Genomic DNA, 21,926 nt, shown 5'->3' on the forward strand with positions numbered 1-21,926 from the left:
TTATGCGGAGGTCGGTTTAGCAATTTGATTGAGGACGAATTTGTCAACAATGAGCGCAGCATCTGATCTCACCTGAGCTTGACCTGCCACTTGAAGACTGTGTTCGGTCCACAGTCGGAGTGAAGCCGGAGGAAATTTGCATCACTGGAGAAAAAAAAAAGTTAAAATAACATAAAATTCATTATCATCCCTTGACGATATCAAGTGCAAAGGCACCAACGTAGCGTCCCGATTCTGAGGTTTAACGCCCCCTGGTGGCTCACCTGGTCTGGAAGATGAGCGTGAAGTCCTGCTCCCTGAAGAGGACCCTGGCCGTCTCCCTGCAGACGCCCTTCATGTAGACGTTGACCACCATCAGGTCCGTGCCCTTCTCGTACGAGTCGTTCTTCACAATCTGCAGGTTGACCATGGGCTCTGGGGCTGAGGGACACGGAGACGGGGGGACATTAGAGATCAAGAGGGACGTAATAAGGACTCAGGGGGGGGGGGGGGTCTCTCTCTCTTTTTTATTTGTTTTTTCCTTTCTATCATTTTCTCTAGGGATGCACCGATCCGACTATTTCAGTCCAGATACCGATACCTGGGCTTTTGGGTATCGGCTGATACCGAGTACCGATCCGATACCCGTTGTTCAATTAATAAACTGTGTGCCTCACTGTGTGGAAGAGACTGGGATCATTCTTTTGTGCAACAAGGCGACATCAGGCTCGACTTTAAAACATTACTTTCCTAACTTAGTGAAACTAAATGTAACAAATTAACACATGGATATATAAATGTACAGAATTATTTTTTATTATTAAAATTAAATAACAAAAAAATATATACAAATTCTCGTTTCTGTGGCCCAGCGGTTGAGTGCCGGAAACGAAGATTCTCGTTTCTGGGTCGTTTTTCCCTTTTTTTTTTTTTTTTTTTAATATCCTATTCAATGTCACAGAGCTGTATTTTGTCTGGAAAAGGCATATTGGGACTCCGAAGGTGCAGTACCGGCCATATCCTGGTAGTGGCGCCGTCTCGAGAATGCAGTAACCCCTGTTGCAGACCTGGTGTCGCACTGAAAACGCTATGCATTTCTTTCTTTAGGGGAGTAGGACATTTGTTTCACAGTTTTAGCATGATGTTATATAAGATGGCTAGGTTGAACACAGGTTTTCATCATCATCATTTATTTTATTGTTTTTAAGAGGGGCGGTTTGATTTGATTGAAGTTTATTTCAAATATGCAACACAACAAACAAATCAAGTACAGATATAGCCTTAAGCCGTTCAAATAATAATTTTTTTTTTTTAAATAATAAAAATCTAAAAGAACCGATAAGAGTATCGATAAAGTACCGAACAGTTAAGCAGTATCGATAAGAGTAGTAGTATCGATAAAATCCTAACGATACCCATCCCCAGGGTTTCCCATTAATTACCTAGACTGTGGCGGCCCGCTTATTAGTCTAATTAGTCTCGCCACAGTTGTATAATGAACCAAATTAATTTTTTAATAAAAAATAAAAAAACATATATTTTTTTGTACTTAAATATAAAGTTTGCCAATAGGGATGTATCAGTAGTATTGTCAGTGGTAGTAGTAGTAATAGTAATCCACTATATTTCTTTATTTTCTAAAAAATTAAACCAGTTCAACACAGGTAACCACTTTTGCTTAATTTCTTTGATGGCTCAAATGTCTGCTCTTGTCCAGTGGTTCCCAAACCTCTCCTGCTTAATTTCTTTGATGGCTCAAATGTCTGCTCTTGTCCAGTGGTTCCCAAACCTCTCCTCGAGACACCCCAGCCGGTCCATGTATTTGTTCAATTCCACCACCAGCACACCTTGATTAATAAAGGGCTAGTTAAGTTGAATCAGGTGTGCTGGTGGTGGAATTTAACAAATACATTGAACGGCTGGGGTGCTTCGAGGAGAGGATTGGGAAGCACTAGTCTAGTCGATTTTGTGCCTCTTTATTTTGCTCTCAAAGTGCACCAGATTGATGCATTTAACTTTAAAATGTACAAAAAGTAAAAAGATTCCGGGGGGAGGGGGGATGCCCCCGGACACCCCTAGAGGGTAGGAGGTTCACCCCCCATAGTCTCGGAAAACACTGCCATCCCTAACTGTTAGTCGTTTTTTTTATCAATAAAAAAAGATATATTACCGGTACATTATATATTGTTGGTGCTCCTTACATTTTGGTGGGTGCTCCTACATTTTTGCTGGTGCTCCCAACTTTTTGAAGTTAGGAGCACCAGTGCTACCAAGTAAAAATGTAAATTTCGAGCCGTGAAATTATTTCTTTTTTGCATATTGAACGGAAGGTTCTTACTGTCAATTGACAATGATATTGGATCCATAGCTATAATGTAAAAATATAGGTTTAGCTCTACAAACAACGTGACACACACAGTGAACGTTTGTAATGGAAAGCTGGCCTGACAACAGCGTCCAATGGCTGGCACTGGATGTGTTAAACAACCGAATTGCACCAATAATACCGAATGCTCCCCAAATAAGTGCATTGGGGGGGGGGTGGGGGAGTGGAAATCTCCAATAAGTCAATTGCTGCCGTTCTCAAGAGCCGTGCCCTGAATAATATCTAACCGCCTACACGTTTTTCTTAGATTCGATTGCTGCCAATTCCACTGGTCCAAATGCAGAACATCAACACGTTGACAGCAGCGACTCACAGTTCTGTTCCGAACAGTATCTTAGCAACAGGATCATCTTCACCCACTGACTTGAAATCAAACAGACAGCAGTTTAGCAGACAGGTGCCCAGATGAGAGTAGTCGATTACCGTGATATAGACGTCCAAGGGGACAGCCGAAACCCCATCTTTCAATCAATATCCGACTCTCTTACCGTCTTCTACCATCATGCACTCTTCCACTAATTACTCGTCCTCGTCTATATAACTACCTAGTACCTGCTATAGCCTAATAATGTGTCTTTACTACTGTGCACTCAACACTGCAGCACCCAGAGTTGTACCCTTCCTGCGGACTTGTCGTGCAGAACATCGCTTTGAATAAAATAAATGCTAAAGGACTTTCTCCACAAACCTTCCTCCGCCTTCCTCTCCAGAGGCTCCTCTTTCGACTGGTCCTTCTTCTCCTCGTCCTTGTCCTCCTGCGTTGGGGTCGGACCGGGTGACTGGTCCCCCTCTTTGTCCTCCTCGTCCTCCTGCATTGGGGTCGGACCGGGCGACTGGCCCTTCTCCTCCTCCTCCTTGTCCTCCTGCGTTGGGGTCGGACCGGGCGACTGGTCCTTCTCCTCCTCCTCCTTGTCCTCCTGTGTTGGGGTCGGACCGGGCGACTGGTCCTTCTCCTCCTCCTCCTTGTCCTCCTGTGTTGGGGTCGGACCGGGCGACTGGTCCTTCTCCTCGTCATCCTGTGTCGAGGTCGGACCGGGCGACTGGTCCTTCTCCTCCTCCTCCTTGTCCTCCTGCGTCAGGGCCTGACCGGGCGACTGGTCCTCCTTGTCCTTGTCATCCTGTGTCGAGGTCGGACCGGGCGACTGGTCCTCCTTGTCCTCCTGCGTCAGGGCCGGACCGGGCGACTGGTCCTCCTCTTTGTCCTTGTCCTCCTGCGTCAGGGCCGGACCGGGCGCCCCCACAGCTCGCTCCGAGCCTCCCGGCTCTTTGGATCCCGGCTGCTGTTGGATCAGAGCGGCCTGTTCCGAGTGCCCCTCTGCGGGCCGTTTATCCGCCTCTCCGTCGGTCCTCTCCGTCGGCCTCTCCGGAGAGGCGGGGCCATTCCCGTTGGCGGAGGCGACGGGTTGGAGGCGGTCGCTAACGCTGGATGGGGATTGGTCACTGCTGCCGTCTGCTGTGGTCCTGGGCGTCGGCTCCCTCTCTGAGGAACCGTCTCTCTTCTCCTCCACCTTAGATTGGAACAGACGCGGTAAATAACATCTAAACATTTTCCTTCCCTTGCCAACATCTCTAAGAAAGGAACGCACTGCTTTGCAATGAATGGTAAATGGCTGCATTTATATAGCAGCTCTTAACCAAAGGGCTTTACAATTTCTCCCTCACATTCACACATTCACTCACACACTGACGGCGGAGGCGACCATGCAAGGTGCCAACCTGCTCATCGGGAGCAATTAGGGGTTAACACATTCCCTGCCACAGTTATATCCATCAATGTAGGCTCAATGCCACCAGTCTAAGCCTATGGAGATGTTCACCTTCTTTGCAGGGCTATAACTTTTTTAATTGTATTGCTAAATTGACATTACTATTCAACATCGATTATCTATCGTTCAGGATGTAGGAGCGTTATACTTTTTCATTCATAGATTCTTCCAAAAATACCGTCTAGAATATAAGTATGTTTTTATCGTTTTCTGCAGTAATTCCTAGAAAGGCATATATAGATTATCAACTGCCGTTTGTTGCCGATACACGCTATATTAAAAATGTCAGCTGTACATGATCCTAAACGTTATGACTCATCATGCACGGATGAACGGGGATCGTCAGTAAATGCTTTATGTAGTATGGGTTGATTTATTGATCAGATGGTTTGTAAATAAAGTACAATCGCCTTGAAAATAACGTTACTTAACGTCCTCTTACCGTTCGCCGATGAGACGGGAGGAAAAAGATCCCACTTATTTGACGTCGATCGACTAGATCCATTTCCGGTTTGTATGGCGCAATAAACGCCCAAATCATATCGATTATTGAATTATGGCAGCGATCCATATACACGGATGTGTGTCTAGAGTCCCGCAACGATATGTGACTGCCGGACGGATTTCCCAGTTGCACCGAGATCACCAGAGATCCATTTCCGGTTGTAACTCGCCCGATCATCCACCAGGCGGCGGTATTGAAGCGTTGCACTGTTGTGCAGAGTCCCACTGTCTCAGCAGAGGCTGGGTGGCGGAATTATGAATACCATGGCGAAAAAATGAAATATTATGATCTCAATAACGTCGTACGCCGTGGTTTGGCAGAATTCGCATGACCAGCAAACCCGTCGTACGCCGTTTATGGCGGTCAATGTGTTAAGTGTCTTGCTCAAGGACACTTTCACACGGCGTCTTTGACAGGAGGTGCTCAGGAGGAGCGGGACTCAAACCGGGAACCTCCGGATAACCAGACGACTACTCCACCTCCCGAGCCACTGTCGCCCCGTGATCATATACCTGGATTCTATCTACCGTACTTTTTGGACTATAAGCCGTGGCTTTTTTCCCCATTTTTCGACCCTGCGGCTTATATAACGGTGCGGCTTATATGTGGGCAAAACCCGAAAATCGAAATATTGCTTTTTTTACTGCATTGAAATGTTATTTATCTGTTCCCTTATTTGCTTAATACAACTTGTAAATGAGTTAATTCTTGTTATTTGTCCGACAATATTGTGTCCCAATGGGAGTCATTCTCTGTAGAGGTGGGAGTCATTCTCTGTAGAGGTGGGAGTCATTCTCTGTAGAGGTGGGAGTCATTCTCTGTAGAGGTGGGAGTCATTCTCTGTAGGAGTCATTCTCTGTAGAGGTGGGAGTCATTCTCTGTAGAGGTGGGAACTTAAAGCTCAATATAAGAACGGCCATGCACCACCACCCACAGAATCGAGAAAGAGCAATCAATCTGTCAATCCTTTCAGTGTCCGGGCCGGGTGAGGTTTCCCGCGTTGAGTCAAATTAAGCCGCAGGCTCCACTCCTTACATATGGTAATTAAACATTAAAACACATGCGGCTTATAGTCCAGTGCGGCTTATATATGTACACATCATTCAATTTAGCTGCTGCGGCTTATAGTCAGGTGCGGCTTATAGTGCGAAAAGTACGGTACGTGTCTTTACAGAGCGAGTGGTGGCACTGAGAGGGGACATTTCTTTAAAGCTTGATTAGAGTTTTAACTAGGGGTGTGTAACGATGCATCGATTAATCGAAATGCATCGATTCTAATGTGACGATTCAACTGCATCGATTTGAAAATGTTAGAATCGATTATAATCGAAATTAACCGAGAGAGAAAAAAATAATAATAATCGCAATCGAAATTAATCGTTGTGAGGTCGCATCGTTACGCCCCTAGTTTTAACATTCGGTTTTGAATCAGAAACCGATCGAATGTATTATTATATCGACAAAACGAGATACTGTATCTCAATGTGGTTTTCCCCAATAAAGAATTTCAATATATAAATGTTAAATGGAATTGACATGGAATTGAATTTGGGACAGTAATGAGATGACAACACATTTGAATGTAATCTCTCGCCGTGCGTATATCTCACCTGAGTTGCGTCGACCCGGCTGGCAGGAGGAGCGGGGGCCGTCGCGGGGGGGGCGTGTTCCTGTCCGTTGCCGTGTCTCTCCGCTCCGTTGTCTCCGTCACCGCGGGGGCGTTTCAGCGGACTCCGCACGGCGGGCGAGGGGGGCGTCGTGGTGTGTGGGGCCTTCCCACCGGCCGGCACGGCCTCGGGAGGAGAGCGTGTGGGCCTGGAGGTGTCCGTCTCACCCCCGGTCTTGGAGGGGGGCCTGGAGGTGTCCGTCTCACCCCCGGTCTTGGAGGGGGGCCTGGAGGTGTCCGTCTCACCCCCGGTGTTGGAGGGCCTGGAGGTGTCCGTCTCCCCCCCGGTGTTGGAGGAGGGCCTGGAGGTGTCCGTCTCACCCCCGGTCTTGGAGGGGGGCCTGGAGGTGTCCGTCTCACCCCCGGTGTTGGAGGGCCTGGAGGTGTCCGTCTCCCCCCCGGTGTTGGAGGGGGGCCTGGAGGTGTCCGTCTCCCCCCCGGTGTTGGAGGGCCTGGAGGTGTCCGTCTCCCCCCCGGTGTTGGAGGGCCTGGAGGTGTCCGTCTCCCCCCCGGTGTTGGAGGGGGGCCTGGAGGTGTCCGTCTCCCCCCCGGTGTTGGAGGGCCTGGAGGTGTCCGTCTCACCCCCGGTCTTGGAGGGGGGCCTGGAGGTGTCCGTCTCCCCCCCGGTGTTGGAGGGCCTGGAGGTGTCCGTCTCACCCCCGGTCTTGGAGGAGGGCCTGGAGGTGTCCGTCTCACCCCCGGTCTTGGAGGGGGGCCTGGAGGTGTCCGTCTCACCCCCGGTCTTGGAGGGCCTGGAGGTGTCCGTCTCACCCCCGGTCTTGCCAGGCCTGGAGGTGGCGCGCTTGGCGCTGGGCTCCAGTGGCTGCCGGTCCCCCCTGGTGCCAGCGGTCGTCCCGTCGCCAGACGCCGCTTTTACCCCCGCGGCGTCGGTGTCCTCGCCGGGCCTGTCGCCCCCGGCCGGCTTGTTTTTCATGGAGCGCTTCACGCCCCGCTCCGCCTTGCCGCCGCGCCGTGACGACTCGCCGTGGGCGGGGGGCGAGGACGGGGGCCGCTGAGGCGGGGGCTGGGGCTGCGAGGTGGAGAGTGAGGGTTTCTTCTCCGAGGAGGGTGTGGTCTCACTCTTTGCCGCGGCGGCGGGCAGAGTGCGCTCCTCCTCCTCCGCACCTCCGTGCTGCCTGGTCTCCTTGGTTACCGCCGGCTCCTTCTCCTTCTTGTTCGACTGGATGAGGAGCCAACAGACGAGACGTGTTCAGTTGGACAGAGACATGTATAATAAAACACAAGAGACGTGGGCCCTAATGATGAGGCTGATGAAACCCAGTCCCCTTGCCAAACATCTATGCTAGTATGGGGGGGGGGGGGTGGGGTTATGGTTTAGGGTAAGGGGTGTAGGGTAGGGGGGATATGAACCAGGTTTAGGGTAAGGGGTGTAGGGTAGGGGGGGATGGGTTTAGGGTAAGGGGTGTAGGGTAGGGGGGATATGAACCAGGTTTAGAGTAAGGGGTGTAGGGTAGGGGGGATATGAACCAGGTTTAGAGTAAGGGGTGTAGGGTAGGGGGGATATAAACCAGGTTTAGAGTAAGGGGTGTAGGGTAGGGGGGATATGAACCAGGTTTAGGGTAAGGGGTGTAGGGTAGGGGGGATATGAACCAGGTTTAGAGTAAGGGGTGTAGGGTAGGGGGGATATGAACCAGGTTTAGAGTAAGGGGTGTAGGGGGGATATGAACCAGGTTTAGAGTAAGGGGTGTAGGGGGGATATGAACCAGGTTTAGGGTAAGGGGTGTAGGGTAGGGGGGATATGAACCAGGTTTAGAGTAAGGGGTGTAGGGTAGGGGGGATATGAACCAGGTTTAGAGTAAGGGGTGTAGGGTAGGGGGATATGAACCAGGTTTAGAGTAAGGGGTGTAGGGTAGGGGGGATATGAACCAGGTTTAGGGTAAGGGGTGTAGGGTAGGGGGGGATGGGTTTAGGGTAAGGGGTGTAGGGTAGGGGGGATATGAACCAGGTTTAGGGTAAGGGGTGTAGGGTAGGGGGGATATGAACCAGGTTTAGGGTAAGGGGTGTAGGGTAGGGGGGATATGAACCAGGTTTAGGGTAAGGGGTGTAGGGTAGGGGGGATATGAACCAGGTTTAGAGTAAGGGGTGTAGGGGTAGGGGGGATATGAACCAGGTTTAGAGTAAGGGGTGTAGGGTAGGGGGGATATGAACCAGGTTTAGAGTAAGGGGTGTAGGGTAGGGGGGATATGAACCAGGTTTAGGGTAAGGGGTGTAGGGGGGATATGAACCAGGTTTAGAGTAAGGGGTGTAGGGGGGATATGAACCAGGTTTAGGGTAAGGGGTGTAGGGTAGGGGGGATATGAACCAGGTTTAGAGTAAGGGGTGTAGGGTAGGGGGGATATGAACCAGGTTTAGAGTAAGGGGTGTAGGGTAGGGGGATATGAACCAGGTTTAGGGTAAGGGGTGTAGGGTAGGGGGGATATGAACCAGGTTTAGGGTAAGGGGTGTAGGGTAGGGGGGATATGAACCAGGTTTAGAGTAAGGGGTGTAGGGGGGATATGAACCAGGTTTAGAGTAAGGGGTGTAGGGGGGATATGAACCAGGTTTAGGGTAAGGGGTGTAGGGTAGGGGGGGATGGGTTTAGGGTAAGGGGTGTAGGGGTAGGGGGGATATAAACCAGGTTTAGAGTAAGGGGTGTAGGGGTAGGGGGGATATGAACCAGGTTTAGAGTAAGGGGTGTAGGGTAGGGGGGATATAAACCAGGTTTAGAGTAAGGGGTGTAGGGGTAGGGGGGATATAAACCAGGTTTAGAGTAAGGGGTGTAGGGTAGGGGGGATATGAACCAGGTTTAGGGTAAGGGGTGTAGGGGGGATATGAACCAGGTTTAGAGTAAGGGGTGTAGGGGGGATATGAACCAGGTTTAGGGTAAGGGGTGTAGGGTAGGGGGGGATGGGTTTAGGGTAAGGGGTGTAGGGGTAGGGGGGATATGAACCAGGTTTAGGGTAAGGGGTGTAGGGTAGGGGGGGATGGGTTTAGGGTAAGGGGTGTAGGGTAGGGGGGATATGAACCAGGTTTAGAGTAAGGGGTGTAGGGTAGGGGGGGTATGAACCAGGTTTAGGGTAAGGGGTGTAGGGTAGGGGGGATATGAACCAGGTTTAGGGTAAGGGGTGTAGGGTAGGGGGGATATGAACCAGGTTTAGAGTAAGGGGTGTAGGGTAGGGGGGATATGAACCAGGTTTAGAGTAAGGGGTGTAGGGTAGGGGGGATATGAACCAGGTTTAGGGTAAGGGGTGTAGGGTAGGGGGGATATGAACCAGGTTTAGAGTAAGGGGTGTAGGGTAGGGGGGATATGAACCAGGTTTAGGGTAAGGGGTGTAGGGTAGGGGGATATGGGTTTAGGGTAAGGGGTGTAGGGGGGATATGAACCAGGTTTAGAGTAAGGGGTGTAGGGGTAGGGGGGATATGAACCAGGTTCAGGGTAAGGGGTGTAGGGGTAGGGGGATATGGGTTTAGGGTAAGGGGTGTAGGGGGGATATGAACCAGGTTTAGAGTAAGGGGTGTAGGGGTAGGGGGGATATGAACCAGGTTTAGAGTAAGGGGTGTAGGGGGGATATGAACCAGGTTTAGAGTAAGGGGTGTAGGGTAGGGGGGATATGAACCAGGTTTAGAGTAAGGGGTGTAGGGTAGGGGGGATATGAACCAGGTTTAGGGTAAGGGGTGTAGGGTAGGGGGGATATGAACCAGGTTTAGGGTAAGGGGTGTAGGGTAGGGGGGATATGAACCAGGTTTAGGGTAAGGGGTGTAGGGTAGGGGGGATATAAACCAGGTTTAGAGTAAGGGGTGTAGGGTAGGGGGGATATGAACCAGGTTTAGGGTAAGGGGTGTAGGGGCAGGGGGATGGGTTTAGGGTAAGGGGTGTAGGGTAGGGGGGATATGAACCAGGTTTAGGGTAAGGGGTGTAGGGGCAGCGGGGACTCACGAAGAGAGAGGGCCAGACGTGGAAGGGGATCTTCTTGTGCATGGTGAGCAGCAGCACGCCGCCCTTCTCCTTGTACTGCACCCGGCTGCACGACGCCTCGATCTCCTCCTGCAGGCGGCACGCCCACTGCCGGCCGTCTGGAGCAGAGAACAACGATGATGATAATAATAATTAGGGCTGTTGTGCCCAATGTAATTTTTTTTTAACATTCGAAGCTTCTATTGAAGTATTCGAACGAAGCTTCGAATGTCTGTCGTCATATTTTATGACATAATACAAAAAGAAGAAAAAATATCTCAAACTAAATCCTCAATTTGAATAAAGTGATTCATTTGATTAAATTAGTATTTTTTTTTTTATTATTAAATCAACTTTCTTTAATGAATATAACTCATCAGTTTCGTCAACATAAATAATCCAATAAGGGCACGGTTGGTACGAAAGTGATGGTGACGTCTTGATGGAGCGCCGAGCGGATGCAGATAGGCTACATCATTTATGATAAATGTTTCATTTTATTTTTATACTATAATATTAGTGCAGCCTAATCTTTATCTGCAACTGTGATGAAAAACCCCATTGGTTTAAACAGAATGAATAGACACATAAAAAATTTATATTTATTCAAATGTATTTTTTTTTTTTATCTACTTTTTCTCCCCATTTTTCTATTTTTCTCCCATCCCAATTTTAGTTTGATCCAATTCTACCCTCCCCTGTCTCGAATGTTGTTAGACCATGCCTCCCACTGGCCGGCTGCAATGTGGACGAAGCCTAGCATCACGTGTCCCCTCCGGTACACGAGGAGGCAGCCGTCGCATCTTTTCACCTGCACAGCGCAATCTCTCAGCGGCGAGGAGTAACGCGTGGGAGGGACACGCCGCCCCCGTCACTTCCTGATTCTGCTGTACAGGTGCACCAACCGACCTGTAGGAGTCGCTGTCCACAACGTCCGATCCCCACCCACCGGCTTTCCAACCCCCTAATACTGCCAATTGTATTAGTATGAACGACCAGCCAAGCCGGAAGCAACGCCGAGAGCTGGGCTCGAACCCAGCATCTCCTGCGTTAGTGGAGAGTGCCTTGCCCACTGTGCCACTTAGCCGTCCATATTTATTCGAATGTTGATTTAGAATGTCAACATTATGAACGAAGCTTCGAACTATTCGGTACAGCCCTACTGTATATATATATATATTCGGTACAGCCCTACTGTATATATATATATATTCGGTACAGCCCTAATAATAATAATACAATTTATTTGTAGAGCACCTTTCTTACTAGAATTGCGGCTCAAAGTGCTTCATAGCGGCAAAAGAAGATTGCTTTTTTGCCAAGGAAATTGGCATAAACTGAGCAGAAAATTGTCAAAAAAAAGTGCAGAGATAAAAAATAAGTATTAAATAGACCGCAGCAAAACAGACAGTCAAGGCAAGGTACAGAACATAAAATCATAGTTTTTCACATTTGGAGCTAACATCGCAATGGGCCTCTTTGTCCCATTAAAGACGGTAGTCACAAATCATAGCATGAAGTATATGCACATTAAATGTATGCAGAGATGAGATACGCATACATCAGGGACCACAGACCTGGGTGGATGTTAGGAGTGGGAATCGTCAGGGATTATGATTATTAGGGCTATGTATTTTGATGACTATACAATGTGATTACTCACCCCCCACAGCCCAAATGGAATGATCCACATTTATTTTTGTAAGTATTTTAAAATAATATATATATCTTTTTATTTTTTTGTACATTCGTCTCGACTGAGAGATCATCAGTCGACTACGGCTCCTTTCAAGCAATTAGTCGACTAGTCGAGGTCAGCCCTACTGGCTTCCGTTTCTTTTATTATCTTATTTATTATAATCTATTATTATATTTATCTTTTCATGCAATTTAATTAAATACAGTATACCTCCTTAACACAATCTGCGCCAGAAACGAGTTAACTCGTTATTGCACGCCATGCGTTCAGCGCCAGAAACGAGTTAACTCGTTTTGGGGATCGTTATTTCCTTTATTCGCTATTGCCATTCATAATTCATCCAGCAAGGCTTTGGGAGACTTTGGCACTCTGTCTGATATTGCAACGGCTCAATACCGCCGCCTGGTGGATTTCGGGCGAGTTGCAGGATGGTTAGGTCTGTGCATCAGTGAATGTCGTCCGGGGCGGAGCTTTCTTGTTATGTGAATCCAGACAAACACTCGAGTGCATTGGATCGACGTCGAGAAGCAAGAATCAATATGCTTTCGGCGTTTATTGCGTCGTACAAGCGGAAAAAGGATCTAGCAGATGGAAATCAAATAATTGGAATATTTTTCCTTCAGTCTCATCGGGTACAGGTAAGAGGAATCTAACATTAATTCCAGCTCGATTGTCCATTTATTTCATTGCAATCCATCTGATCAACGTATGATGTCGTACTAAAGAAAGCCGTTATTGACAATCAGGCATTCTCCCTTCTGTGTGTGTGTGTGCGTTTGAAAAGATCAGATTAAGTCAGACGAGTATTATATTGATAGTAAATGTACTGAGGGTGGACAGATAATGTTGATGTTTAAACATAAAAAATACAATACATAATAAATGTATTCATGATCATCATGCAACATAAAACAATTGCAGGAACGGTTTGGGAGAGGACAGGGTTTTAGGTTGCGTGTTGCGAGTTCCAAAATGTTTTACGGTACTTAAAAGTTTAAAGCTCAATATATCAAAACGTGGCACTTTATAGTGAACAGGGGGTCTATTTGTATTAAAAACAAGAGATTGTTTTTCATTTAAATGTCTGAAAGAGCTCAATTACTTTTTTTCAAATAATATTTTCGTTACCTTTTTTGAGTTGATCTAAATGTTACCGATTGTGTTAAATGGGCATATGATATCGTCTCGTATCGATTGCAGGCACCTGCATCGTATCGTATCTGCAAATACAGTATCGTTGTCCAAAGAATCGATATCGTACCGTGATGAAACTGGTGATTCCCACCCCTAGTAGAGTCCATACACCCAACACCAAATCCCATAATTCCTTACACGTAACGTGTCTGGCTGTGTGACGTCAACTTGTCGGCATGAAAATGACAGCCAAACATGGCACTGCAACTAAATAACACAAATACAATAGGCACATTTGTGACCGTTACAAATATAACACGTTTTATACTTGTGCTACAAGATTTTGGCCTGTGCTACAAAACTATCAACCTCTGTAGCACCAGTGCTATGTGCAAAGAAAGTTAACGTACAGCCCTGCTAGTATAAAGCTTGTGTTGTTTTTACAGTCATTGTTGTTGTTGTTGTTGTTGTCGTGGTGCTTACCTGGGAAGCTTGCATGGCAGTGTGTATCCGTGAAGGTGGTGCCGACGTCCTCGGTCCTCTGCACCCCCTCTCCACAGCGGAGTCGGACTATCACCTCGTTGGCGTTCTGCTTCCAGTCCACAAACACATCTGAAACGCACACAAGACAGTCAGACACATCTAGTGTGAAAAAAATGATAATAATTATTATAATTTTTTGCCTCCAAAATGCATCTCCAAGGGAATATCCCTTGGAGTTGTACACAACGCCGACGCCACACAAAACATTAATAAGGCTATTCCTATGCTGCTATGACTAATGTGTTACCAAGTTGGCTAATTTAATTGTAATCATCTGCTTTTGTAGGTGCATTGTCTGATATAATTATAAATGATAAATTAAATATAATCTAATTGTTTGCTTGATAGACGAAGGTTGCAACATAATTATGTAATGTCATGTCGTTGGCTGTGAGAGCAGCCCCACTGCACCCAGGCAGCGCAGCTGAGTGAAACCTTGTTGGCTGCGTCACAGTCACGAAAGGGGCTACTTAATTAATTAATCCAATCCACTTTATTTATAGAGCACATTTAAAAACAACAAAGTTTACAAAAGTGCTGTACAAGTCCCACCACAACATAAGATACAAAAATATATATATATTATAATTAATATATATATATATATATACATACACACATATTTTTTTCTTTTTCGAAGCTTTGAATTAAAATCGAAGATCGGCCCCGAAGCTTCGATTGCCAAAAAAGCTTCAAAGGTCAGCCCTACACAAGACAGTTAGACACATCTTTTTTCCATTTTCGAGTAATACACGATCACGCGAGTATAGCATGCAATCAATCGATCTGGATTCTTCTTAAAAATGCCCATCCCTAAGTGAAACTACAAATGTGGCGGTCAGGTGGCGTAGCGGGGATTGCGCTCGTCACCAATGCAAGAGGCTGCGGTCTCGACTCCCGGAGTCAGCATTGCCTTGGCTTGGGCTGATCGCTATACTAACTCGTTTGGCTGGGTTAGGGGGGAGGGAAGCCGTGGGTGGGAAACTGGCGTTGTGGACAGCAACGCCTACAGGTCAGGTCTGGGCGCTTGCTCAGCGGAGGCAGGACTTGAGGAAGGCAGCGTGACCTCCCACGCGTTACGCTTCACCAATGAGAGCCCTCGCTGCCAGGTGAGAAGAGAGCCACTGGCTGTCGCCTCACGTGTCGGAGGAAGCGGGCGGATACTTCAGGGTTCCCTTGTACCGACCAGTAGGAGAACATGCGCACAACAACCAGGTAGGGGAGGGGGGGAATTGGCACAACGACTAAATTGGGACGGGGAGAAAAACAGATAAAAAATCTGAGAAAGAGCGATTGAAAAAAAAATGTATCTGCCGACAATGAGGACACACGCACACAGATTCACACATGTGCAAGCAAGCTCACATGAATCACGCCACTGCACTTGCATGTTAGAAATGGGTCATGCAAATGCACTCAGCCCCAGAACACAAACCAAAACATAGTGGACTCTGAAAATCACAGAGGCTCCACTGAAACCAAACCAATGCGACTTAGTTTGAAAAACGCATTACAATTTGTTCCTCACATTTCACCCGTTCACTCACACACTCACACACAGACAGTGGAGGAGGCCATGCAAGGTGCCGACCTGCTCATCGGGAGCACTTAGGGTCAGGGGTTAAGTGTCTTGCTCAAGGACACTTCGACACCCTGCCCGAGAGGAGCGGGAATGAATGAATGACTTTATTTGACAATATATAAAAAATAAAAAATAAATAACATTGTGACAGAAGGACGGATAGACACAAAAAAGCTCAGAGCTTATTTCCATTGTGGTCCTTTATGTAGGGGGGGGGGGGGGTAGGGGAATGAAATGCTTAGACATGACTTCACAACACATCACATTATACATAACAGACGCATAAAAACATGTAAGGGTGCCTTTTTTAGCCAAGTATCTGGGTTAATTATAGTCCCTTTTGAGCCATGTCTTTAGGCTGGACTTGAATCTAACAGCACTGATTACAATGTTCAGGTCACTGGACAGTAGGGCTGTCTTAAATACTTCGAAGCTTCGTTCGATGGGCAACACACTGCAGCACCCACTCTCCACACTTTAGATCACCTAAACATAGAGCCATATGAAATCCGTTTAATTTTTTTCCAAATTCCATTTTATTTTTTTCCAAATTCCGTTTTTTCCGTTTTAATATTTCAGAATTCTGTATTTTGCTTTGTACGCTCATTTTACCATCAGAAATAGTGTCTAATAAGTGGGAATGAATAAATGTCCACAATTTAATAAGATATAACAGTCCATTTAATAGGGCTGTCTTAAATACTTTGAAGCTTCGAAGCTTCGTTCGATGGGCATGGGATTCGAATATGAAAATAAAATTTGATTATTAAAAAAAAAAAAAAATTATATATATTTTTGCAAAATCAACTCTGCCTCTCTTTGTTAACTACAACAAGCAATGCTGTTTGTTATTTAAGATGAGGTCGGACTCGGCACTGACAGATTTGTGTTCATTGTGCTGCTTTTATAAAGCCTCAAATGACGGCTTACAATATTTCATGAAAGCAAAGTGTTTTGTTTGTCTAAGATTTTAAAAGGTTTAAACTTTACAGCACTGACAAAGTTGAACAAAGTGCTGTACAAGTCCCACAACATAAAAAATAAATAAAAAAAAAGTAAAAAAAAAAGTAAATAAATTTTTATTTTTTTTTATATAGTGGATTCCATTTTTATTGCTCAATTCCGCGATTCCGTCCGCGATTCCGTGATCGCGGATTCCATATGGCTCTACCTAAACACACTTTATATTTATTGGTAAAGGATTTGCACTACAACTCGTACACCTTACTGTAAATTGTACCTAAATTGTACCTCATCCCATTTCTGCTTTGCACTATATAGTATTGTATATTAGTACATTGCATAGTATATTGTATATTGTATGGTAACTCAGTTACTCTATTCTGCATCGAACATTGTACATATGTCTATACTGAACACTGTGACCTCTATTTTTACTTCTATTTTACATGCTATACTATTTTATTTCATACTTATCTTGTCTAGCACAGTCTCTGGAGCGTAACAGTAAGAAGCATTTTGTATAAAAGTATTCTGTACTTCTGTATGACAACTATTAAAGAAACTTGGGCATGGGATTCGAATATGAAAATAAATTTCGATTATTAAAAAAATATATATATATATATATGATTATTTTTTTTTATTTAAATTATATATTACCGGTATATATATATATATATATTTTTTTTTATCTCGAAGCTTCGAATTAAAATCGAATCTCGGCCCCGAAGCTTCGAATTCCAAAAAAAAAGAAATCGAAGGTCAGCCCTACTGGACAAAAGACAGCTGCAGAATATACAACTCCTGAATCTGAATGGCACCGGGAACCTCCGGTTAACCAGGCAGACGCCCGGCCGCTCTACCTCCACACGGTCACCTCTTAGCAAGAGAACCACTGAGCGCTTCAGAAACACAAACGAGCCACGTTTAGCCCGGCAGGACCTGCCTGTCGCATCATGTTCTCCATTTCAAACCACACAGAAAAAAGCAAGTTATTTTAAAGAGAAACAAAACAAGCAAGAAGAAACAAGGGACCACACAACCGTACCTCTCCTCATAATGTTCTCAACCCCAGCTATACGTCTGTCTGCCGGCGGACATTTCATTCCACCGGTCCAGCAGCACCGAGAGAGAGAGGCACGCAGTCACTGGAGCCGCGTGTCACGTGCGACGTGCAGCTAGCGGACACCAGAGTTCTGATTTAGTCTCTACACTCAAGTTCAGCAACGAGTCCTCCCACCCCCCCCCTCTCTCTCTCTCACCCTCTCTCTCTCTCACCCTCTCTTTCTCACACACACACTGCTGTGAAAGGTTGGAAGCAACACCCAATCCCTTACAGCTGGAGGGAGTAATATTCCTATAGTCCAGCCCAGCCATAAATGTGCTCATGATATCATCTGTGTAATAATATAGCGTGCGGTCTTTATTTAATTCTTTTTTGCGTTTCCCACAGCTAGGCCTGCCGCAATAAGCAATAAATCGATGAATCGGCGCAATAATTAAAATGAATGCAATGATTTTGACGGGCGCAATTAATTGCTATTTGCGCGTTTGTTTTAATGAGGCGGAACCAGTACCCCTTGTCAGTCACTCTCCGTGTGGGGGGCCGCTGGCCTTACTACAGAGTACAGCACGGGAGCTCCGTGGGGCACTAGCAACGCCACATAGCTTAACTACATTTCTCAATAGTGTTGCTCCTTTTAACCAAGTAGTGTTCTTTGTAGTGTAGCTATTTTTAGACCCAAGTAGTTACTCGCTACTGCCCGGAGAAACTGGACTGCTAAATAAAGATTAAAGATCTAGCGTTGATGCTATCAACATTAGCTAAATAGCTAACAAACTAAATACAACGTATAGCATAGCTAGCTACAACACAGAATAACGTTAATACAATTACATGCATCATTGTTTACAATGAACGGGTGGGGCTAGTCAAAGGACTGGACACGGGGACAAGTTAAACATGAATTAATTTATTATAACATGTAGTTTCGAGTCGTGCCTACGCAACACAGGGCTACTATTCTATTATATACGGCTTTGGCGCTTCCTCCTCATCGTTGATTGCCTGTAGTAGCTGCATCTAACGTTAGTAGCTAATGTTAAAACTAACCTAAAGTTAGTTGTTCACCAACAATCTCAACATTTGTTTTATCATTAGCTCAAAAACACAGAACCGGACGAGACAAGTTGTCCGCTCAATACGTTCTGCTAGGATAATAACAACAATACTTCCGCTCCAGACCGGTGGGTGGGTTTCAAACTAAAAGTCTAAAACACCGGAAAAGATGTTTATTTTGTACAGCGTTTTCCTCCACGAGTACTCGAGTACATCATGTGATCAATCGATCTGGATTATTTTTGCCCATCCCTAGTTTATCCTGTGCTGAAGTCTCCATTCCAATAGAGATAGTATATATTTTGGTGTTTATTTGATTATTGTTTCACTGCCTTTTTATTTATTACGTTTCCACAGTTTTTTCCTCATACTTTATTAACATTTTGTACATGGTACCGCCATTAATAATAAATGTACATGTTAAAAGGATGATACAAAAAGCCAGACAGAGGGCTTGTTTCCAGTTTCAGTTTGTTTTATAATAAACAATCAAACTGAGCATTTTTTTTATTTAGGATATTTAAAATATCTTCCAATGTTAAATAAAGGTTTATTGCACTTTGAAACGGTTTCCTTGCATTATTATGCTATTATTATATTAGTAAAAAAAAATAAAAAGGTTAATTGAAAACTTTTGGGAAATACATTTCTCAAAAAGAAATTCTCTCAAAACCGCAATAATATCGCTTATCGCAATATTTTCTGGGACAATTAATCGCCCAGCAAAATGTGTTATCGTGACAGGCCTACCCACAGCTGTATCGGAATAGGCCCACCTCAAATACCCACATTTCCCAAACTGATATAACGATAACACGTTAATAATGTCTTTATAATATGCATTGTGCACAGTCCTTTCCGGTGTGTGTGTGGACTGTGCGTGTTGCCCGTCACACAGCCTGCCGGAAAAACCACTAAAACGTTCAAACCCGCGTGAAACACTGATATCAGCCGCCATCAGACTCCACAGCCGTGGGCATGGACCGCTGCCAGCAGTGTTAGGAAGGTCTGACCACTAAGTGTGTCCGACTGTTCCCACCGAAACCTGCACGGACTACAGTGTATGACGTATTAACCCTGTAGGGCGGTCTTAAATACTTCGAAGCTTCGTTCGATGGGCATGGGATTCGAATGGGAAAATAAAATTCGAATATATAAAAAGAAAATAAAAAAAATATATTCTCTTTTTTTTGGTGTGCAAAATCACCTCTGCCTCTCTTTGTTAACTACAACAAGCGATGCTGTTTGTTATTTAAGATGAGGTCGGACTCGGCACCGACAGATCTGTGTTCATTGTGCTGCTTTTATAAAGCCTCAAATGACGGCTTACAATATTTCATGAAAGCAAAGTGTTTAGTTTGTCTAAGATTTAAAAAGGTTTAAACTTTACAGCACTGACAACGTTGAACAAAGTGCTGTACAAGTCCCACAACATAAAAAAATATATATATATATTAGGGCTGTCAGTTTATCGCGTTAATTCGATTAATTAATTACACAGCAAAGAGCAGATTATCACGTTATGAAAATTAACTCAAAATTAATTACAAAAATAATAATAATATTTTTTTTAAATCTCATTCATTCCATAAGAACGTAGAATACAATACACATTTACAGACTTTTTTTTATATGGTCTATTTGCATGTTCTTGGTATCTGATTCTAGGGACATCTATGGATTTCAGGGAATGTATTCCCAGTGTCAGAAATACTGTGGGCTAGATCCACAAAGAATGGATTATTGCACGGAGCAAGTTGCACCCTTACTTACAATTCATGATGAATTGAAAACGGGGGACCCTGATGTAAACAAGACGAAAGTCTTTCTCTGGTCTGCATCCCCTTAACAATTGTGTGTATTGAGCCGTACTGTATCCATCTTTTTTTTTGCGAAGCTCAGACAAACTGTGGAGCGTCTGCCGCTGTGGTCCAACAAATGTAAACAAGAGCCTCCGCTGGCACGCTTTGCCGCCACCACCCCGAAACCATGACGATATGCCCGAGCGAGCGACAGGTCCTGGCAGTTGAGGAGAGGTTTATTTAATTAGTTTTGCTCAACGCGCCCACTGACCTACATACAGCCGGTGAGGGATGATGATGATTATGGCACTTGTAATGTTTACTCTCACACACTGTGCTGCTGGCAAATCATTTTCCCGCACGCGTCTATTTTTAGTCACGGGAGCGCGTGAACGGCTCGGCTCGCGCTGTCGAGTCCTGCCGTGGAATAACCTTCAGAACACAGTGGTTCTCTCTCCCTGGAAGAGTTCAAAGCTCTGGGGGAAAGAAAGAAAGAAACGAAAAAGCTGTAGTATAGCTGAAGGGTGCAATTGCGATTCGGAAGCTGGATTTTGTATTCTCCGTTGTCCCTCGTCTGTTTTTAAACACGCTTTATTTGATCATTTGTCTGACTTGGTAATCGTGCATTTTGCCATGATGCCCCTATAGCTCATGGAATTAAATCCAGCACAGTACTTAAAGCTTTAGATCGCCTTGATCTCCAACCTTTGTCAATCAAGTTTGACAAATTTGACTCATTATCTTTGCTCTCTGCCTCATCTCGTTATGATTTTATATGCTGTGTGATTTTATGCCTTTTTTTTTTTGCTTATTTATGTACACTCGACGTGACTGTATGCCTTTCGAGTTTAAAATATCTTTTTTAACATGTAAGCAAACACTCACATTTCCTTAGTCGTATGTCAATGTGCTCATTCTCAAGGGATTTACTGTACTGTGTGATGACACAAGACAAAGGGTTAACCTAATTGTCACTTGTTGTGAAATTGAATACACAACAGAGATCAAACAGAAACAGAGTAGTGACTGGCACTAAGGGGCAGAGAGTCCCTGCCTGCCAGGCTCTGTAGGAGCACAAGGAGTGACTGGCTGGCTGCCACCCGGTGGGTGCAGTAAAGAGCCACTAAGGGGCAGAGAGAGAGGCCCTGCCTGCCAGGCTCTGTAGGAACATGAGGAGTGACTGGCTGGCTGCCACACGGTGGGTGCAGTAAAGAGCCACTAAGGGGCAGAGAGTCCCTGCCTGCCAGGCTCTGTAGGAACATGAGGAGTGACTGGCTGGCTGCCACACGGTGGGTGCAGTAAAGAGCCCCTAAGGGGCAGAGAGTCCCTGCCTGCCAGGCTCTGTAGGAACACGAGGAGTGACTGGCAGGCTGCCACACGGTGGGTGCAGTAAAGAGCCCCTAAGGGGCAGAGAGTCCCTGCCTGCCAGGCTCTGTAGGAACACGAGGAGTGACTGGCAGGCTGCCACACGGTGGGTGCAGTAAAGAGCCCCTAAGGGGCAGAGAGTCCCTGCCTGCCAGGCTCTGGAGGAACACGAGCGGAGCAGTGCTGCCGTTGCTTCCGCGTTTTCCCTGATTGGCTGCGACACGCCCCGCGGCAGGCGCGGCAACCGCAGAGCGGAGCGGCAGAGCTTGCGTAATTATGTAACCGCCCTAATCCGCCATGATTTTCATTCGGCGCTCAGCGGTCCTGCGGTCCGTTGTTGACGAGTTCGAATCCCATGAAATTTTTTTTTAACGTGATTTTTTTTTTAACGTGTATTCTTTCTATGGTTAAGGTTAGGCATGGTTAAGGTTAAGGTTAAGGTTAGGCATTGTTTCGGAGTTG

At 45.8% G+C, this 21,926-nt stretch overlaps 1 protein-coding gene across 1 annotated transcript in view; it reads right to left on the reverse strand.

The window, feature by feature from the left end:
* The window catches only part of usp19 (ubiquitin specific peptidase 19), a 99,887-nt gene that overhangs the window by 61,777 nt on the left and 16,184 nt on the right, over window positions 1-21,926 (reverse strand). Inside the window, exons 3-8 of the mRNA XM_084313311.1 lie at window positions 13,574-13,702; window positions 10,240-10,376; window positions 6,247-7,482; window positions 3,054-3,873; window positions 264-420; window positions 73-144 (exon numbers count right to left, since the gene is read on the reverse strand). Of these exons, the coding sequence (XP_084169437.1) occupies window positions 73-144; window positions 264-420; window positions 3,054-3,873; window positions 6,247-7,482; window positions 10,240-10,376; window positions 13,574-13,702 (2,551 nt within the window). The remainder of the gene's footprint in view (window positions 1-72; window positions 145-263; window positions 421-3,053; window positions 3,874-6,246; window positions 7,483-10,239; window positions 10,377-13,573; window positions 13,703-21,926) is intronic.

The sequence above is a fragment of the Notolepis coatsorum genome (assembly GCF_963971535.1).
Source record: "Notolepis coatsorum genome assembly, chromosome: 4".
Taxonomy (NCBI): domain Eukaryota; kingdom Metazoa; phylum Chordata; class Actinopteri; order Aulopiformes; family Paralepididae; genus Notolepis; species Notolepis coatsorum.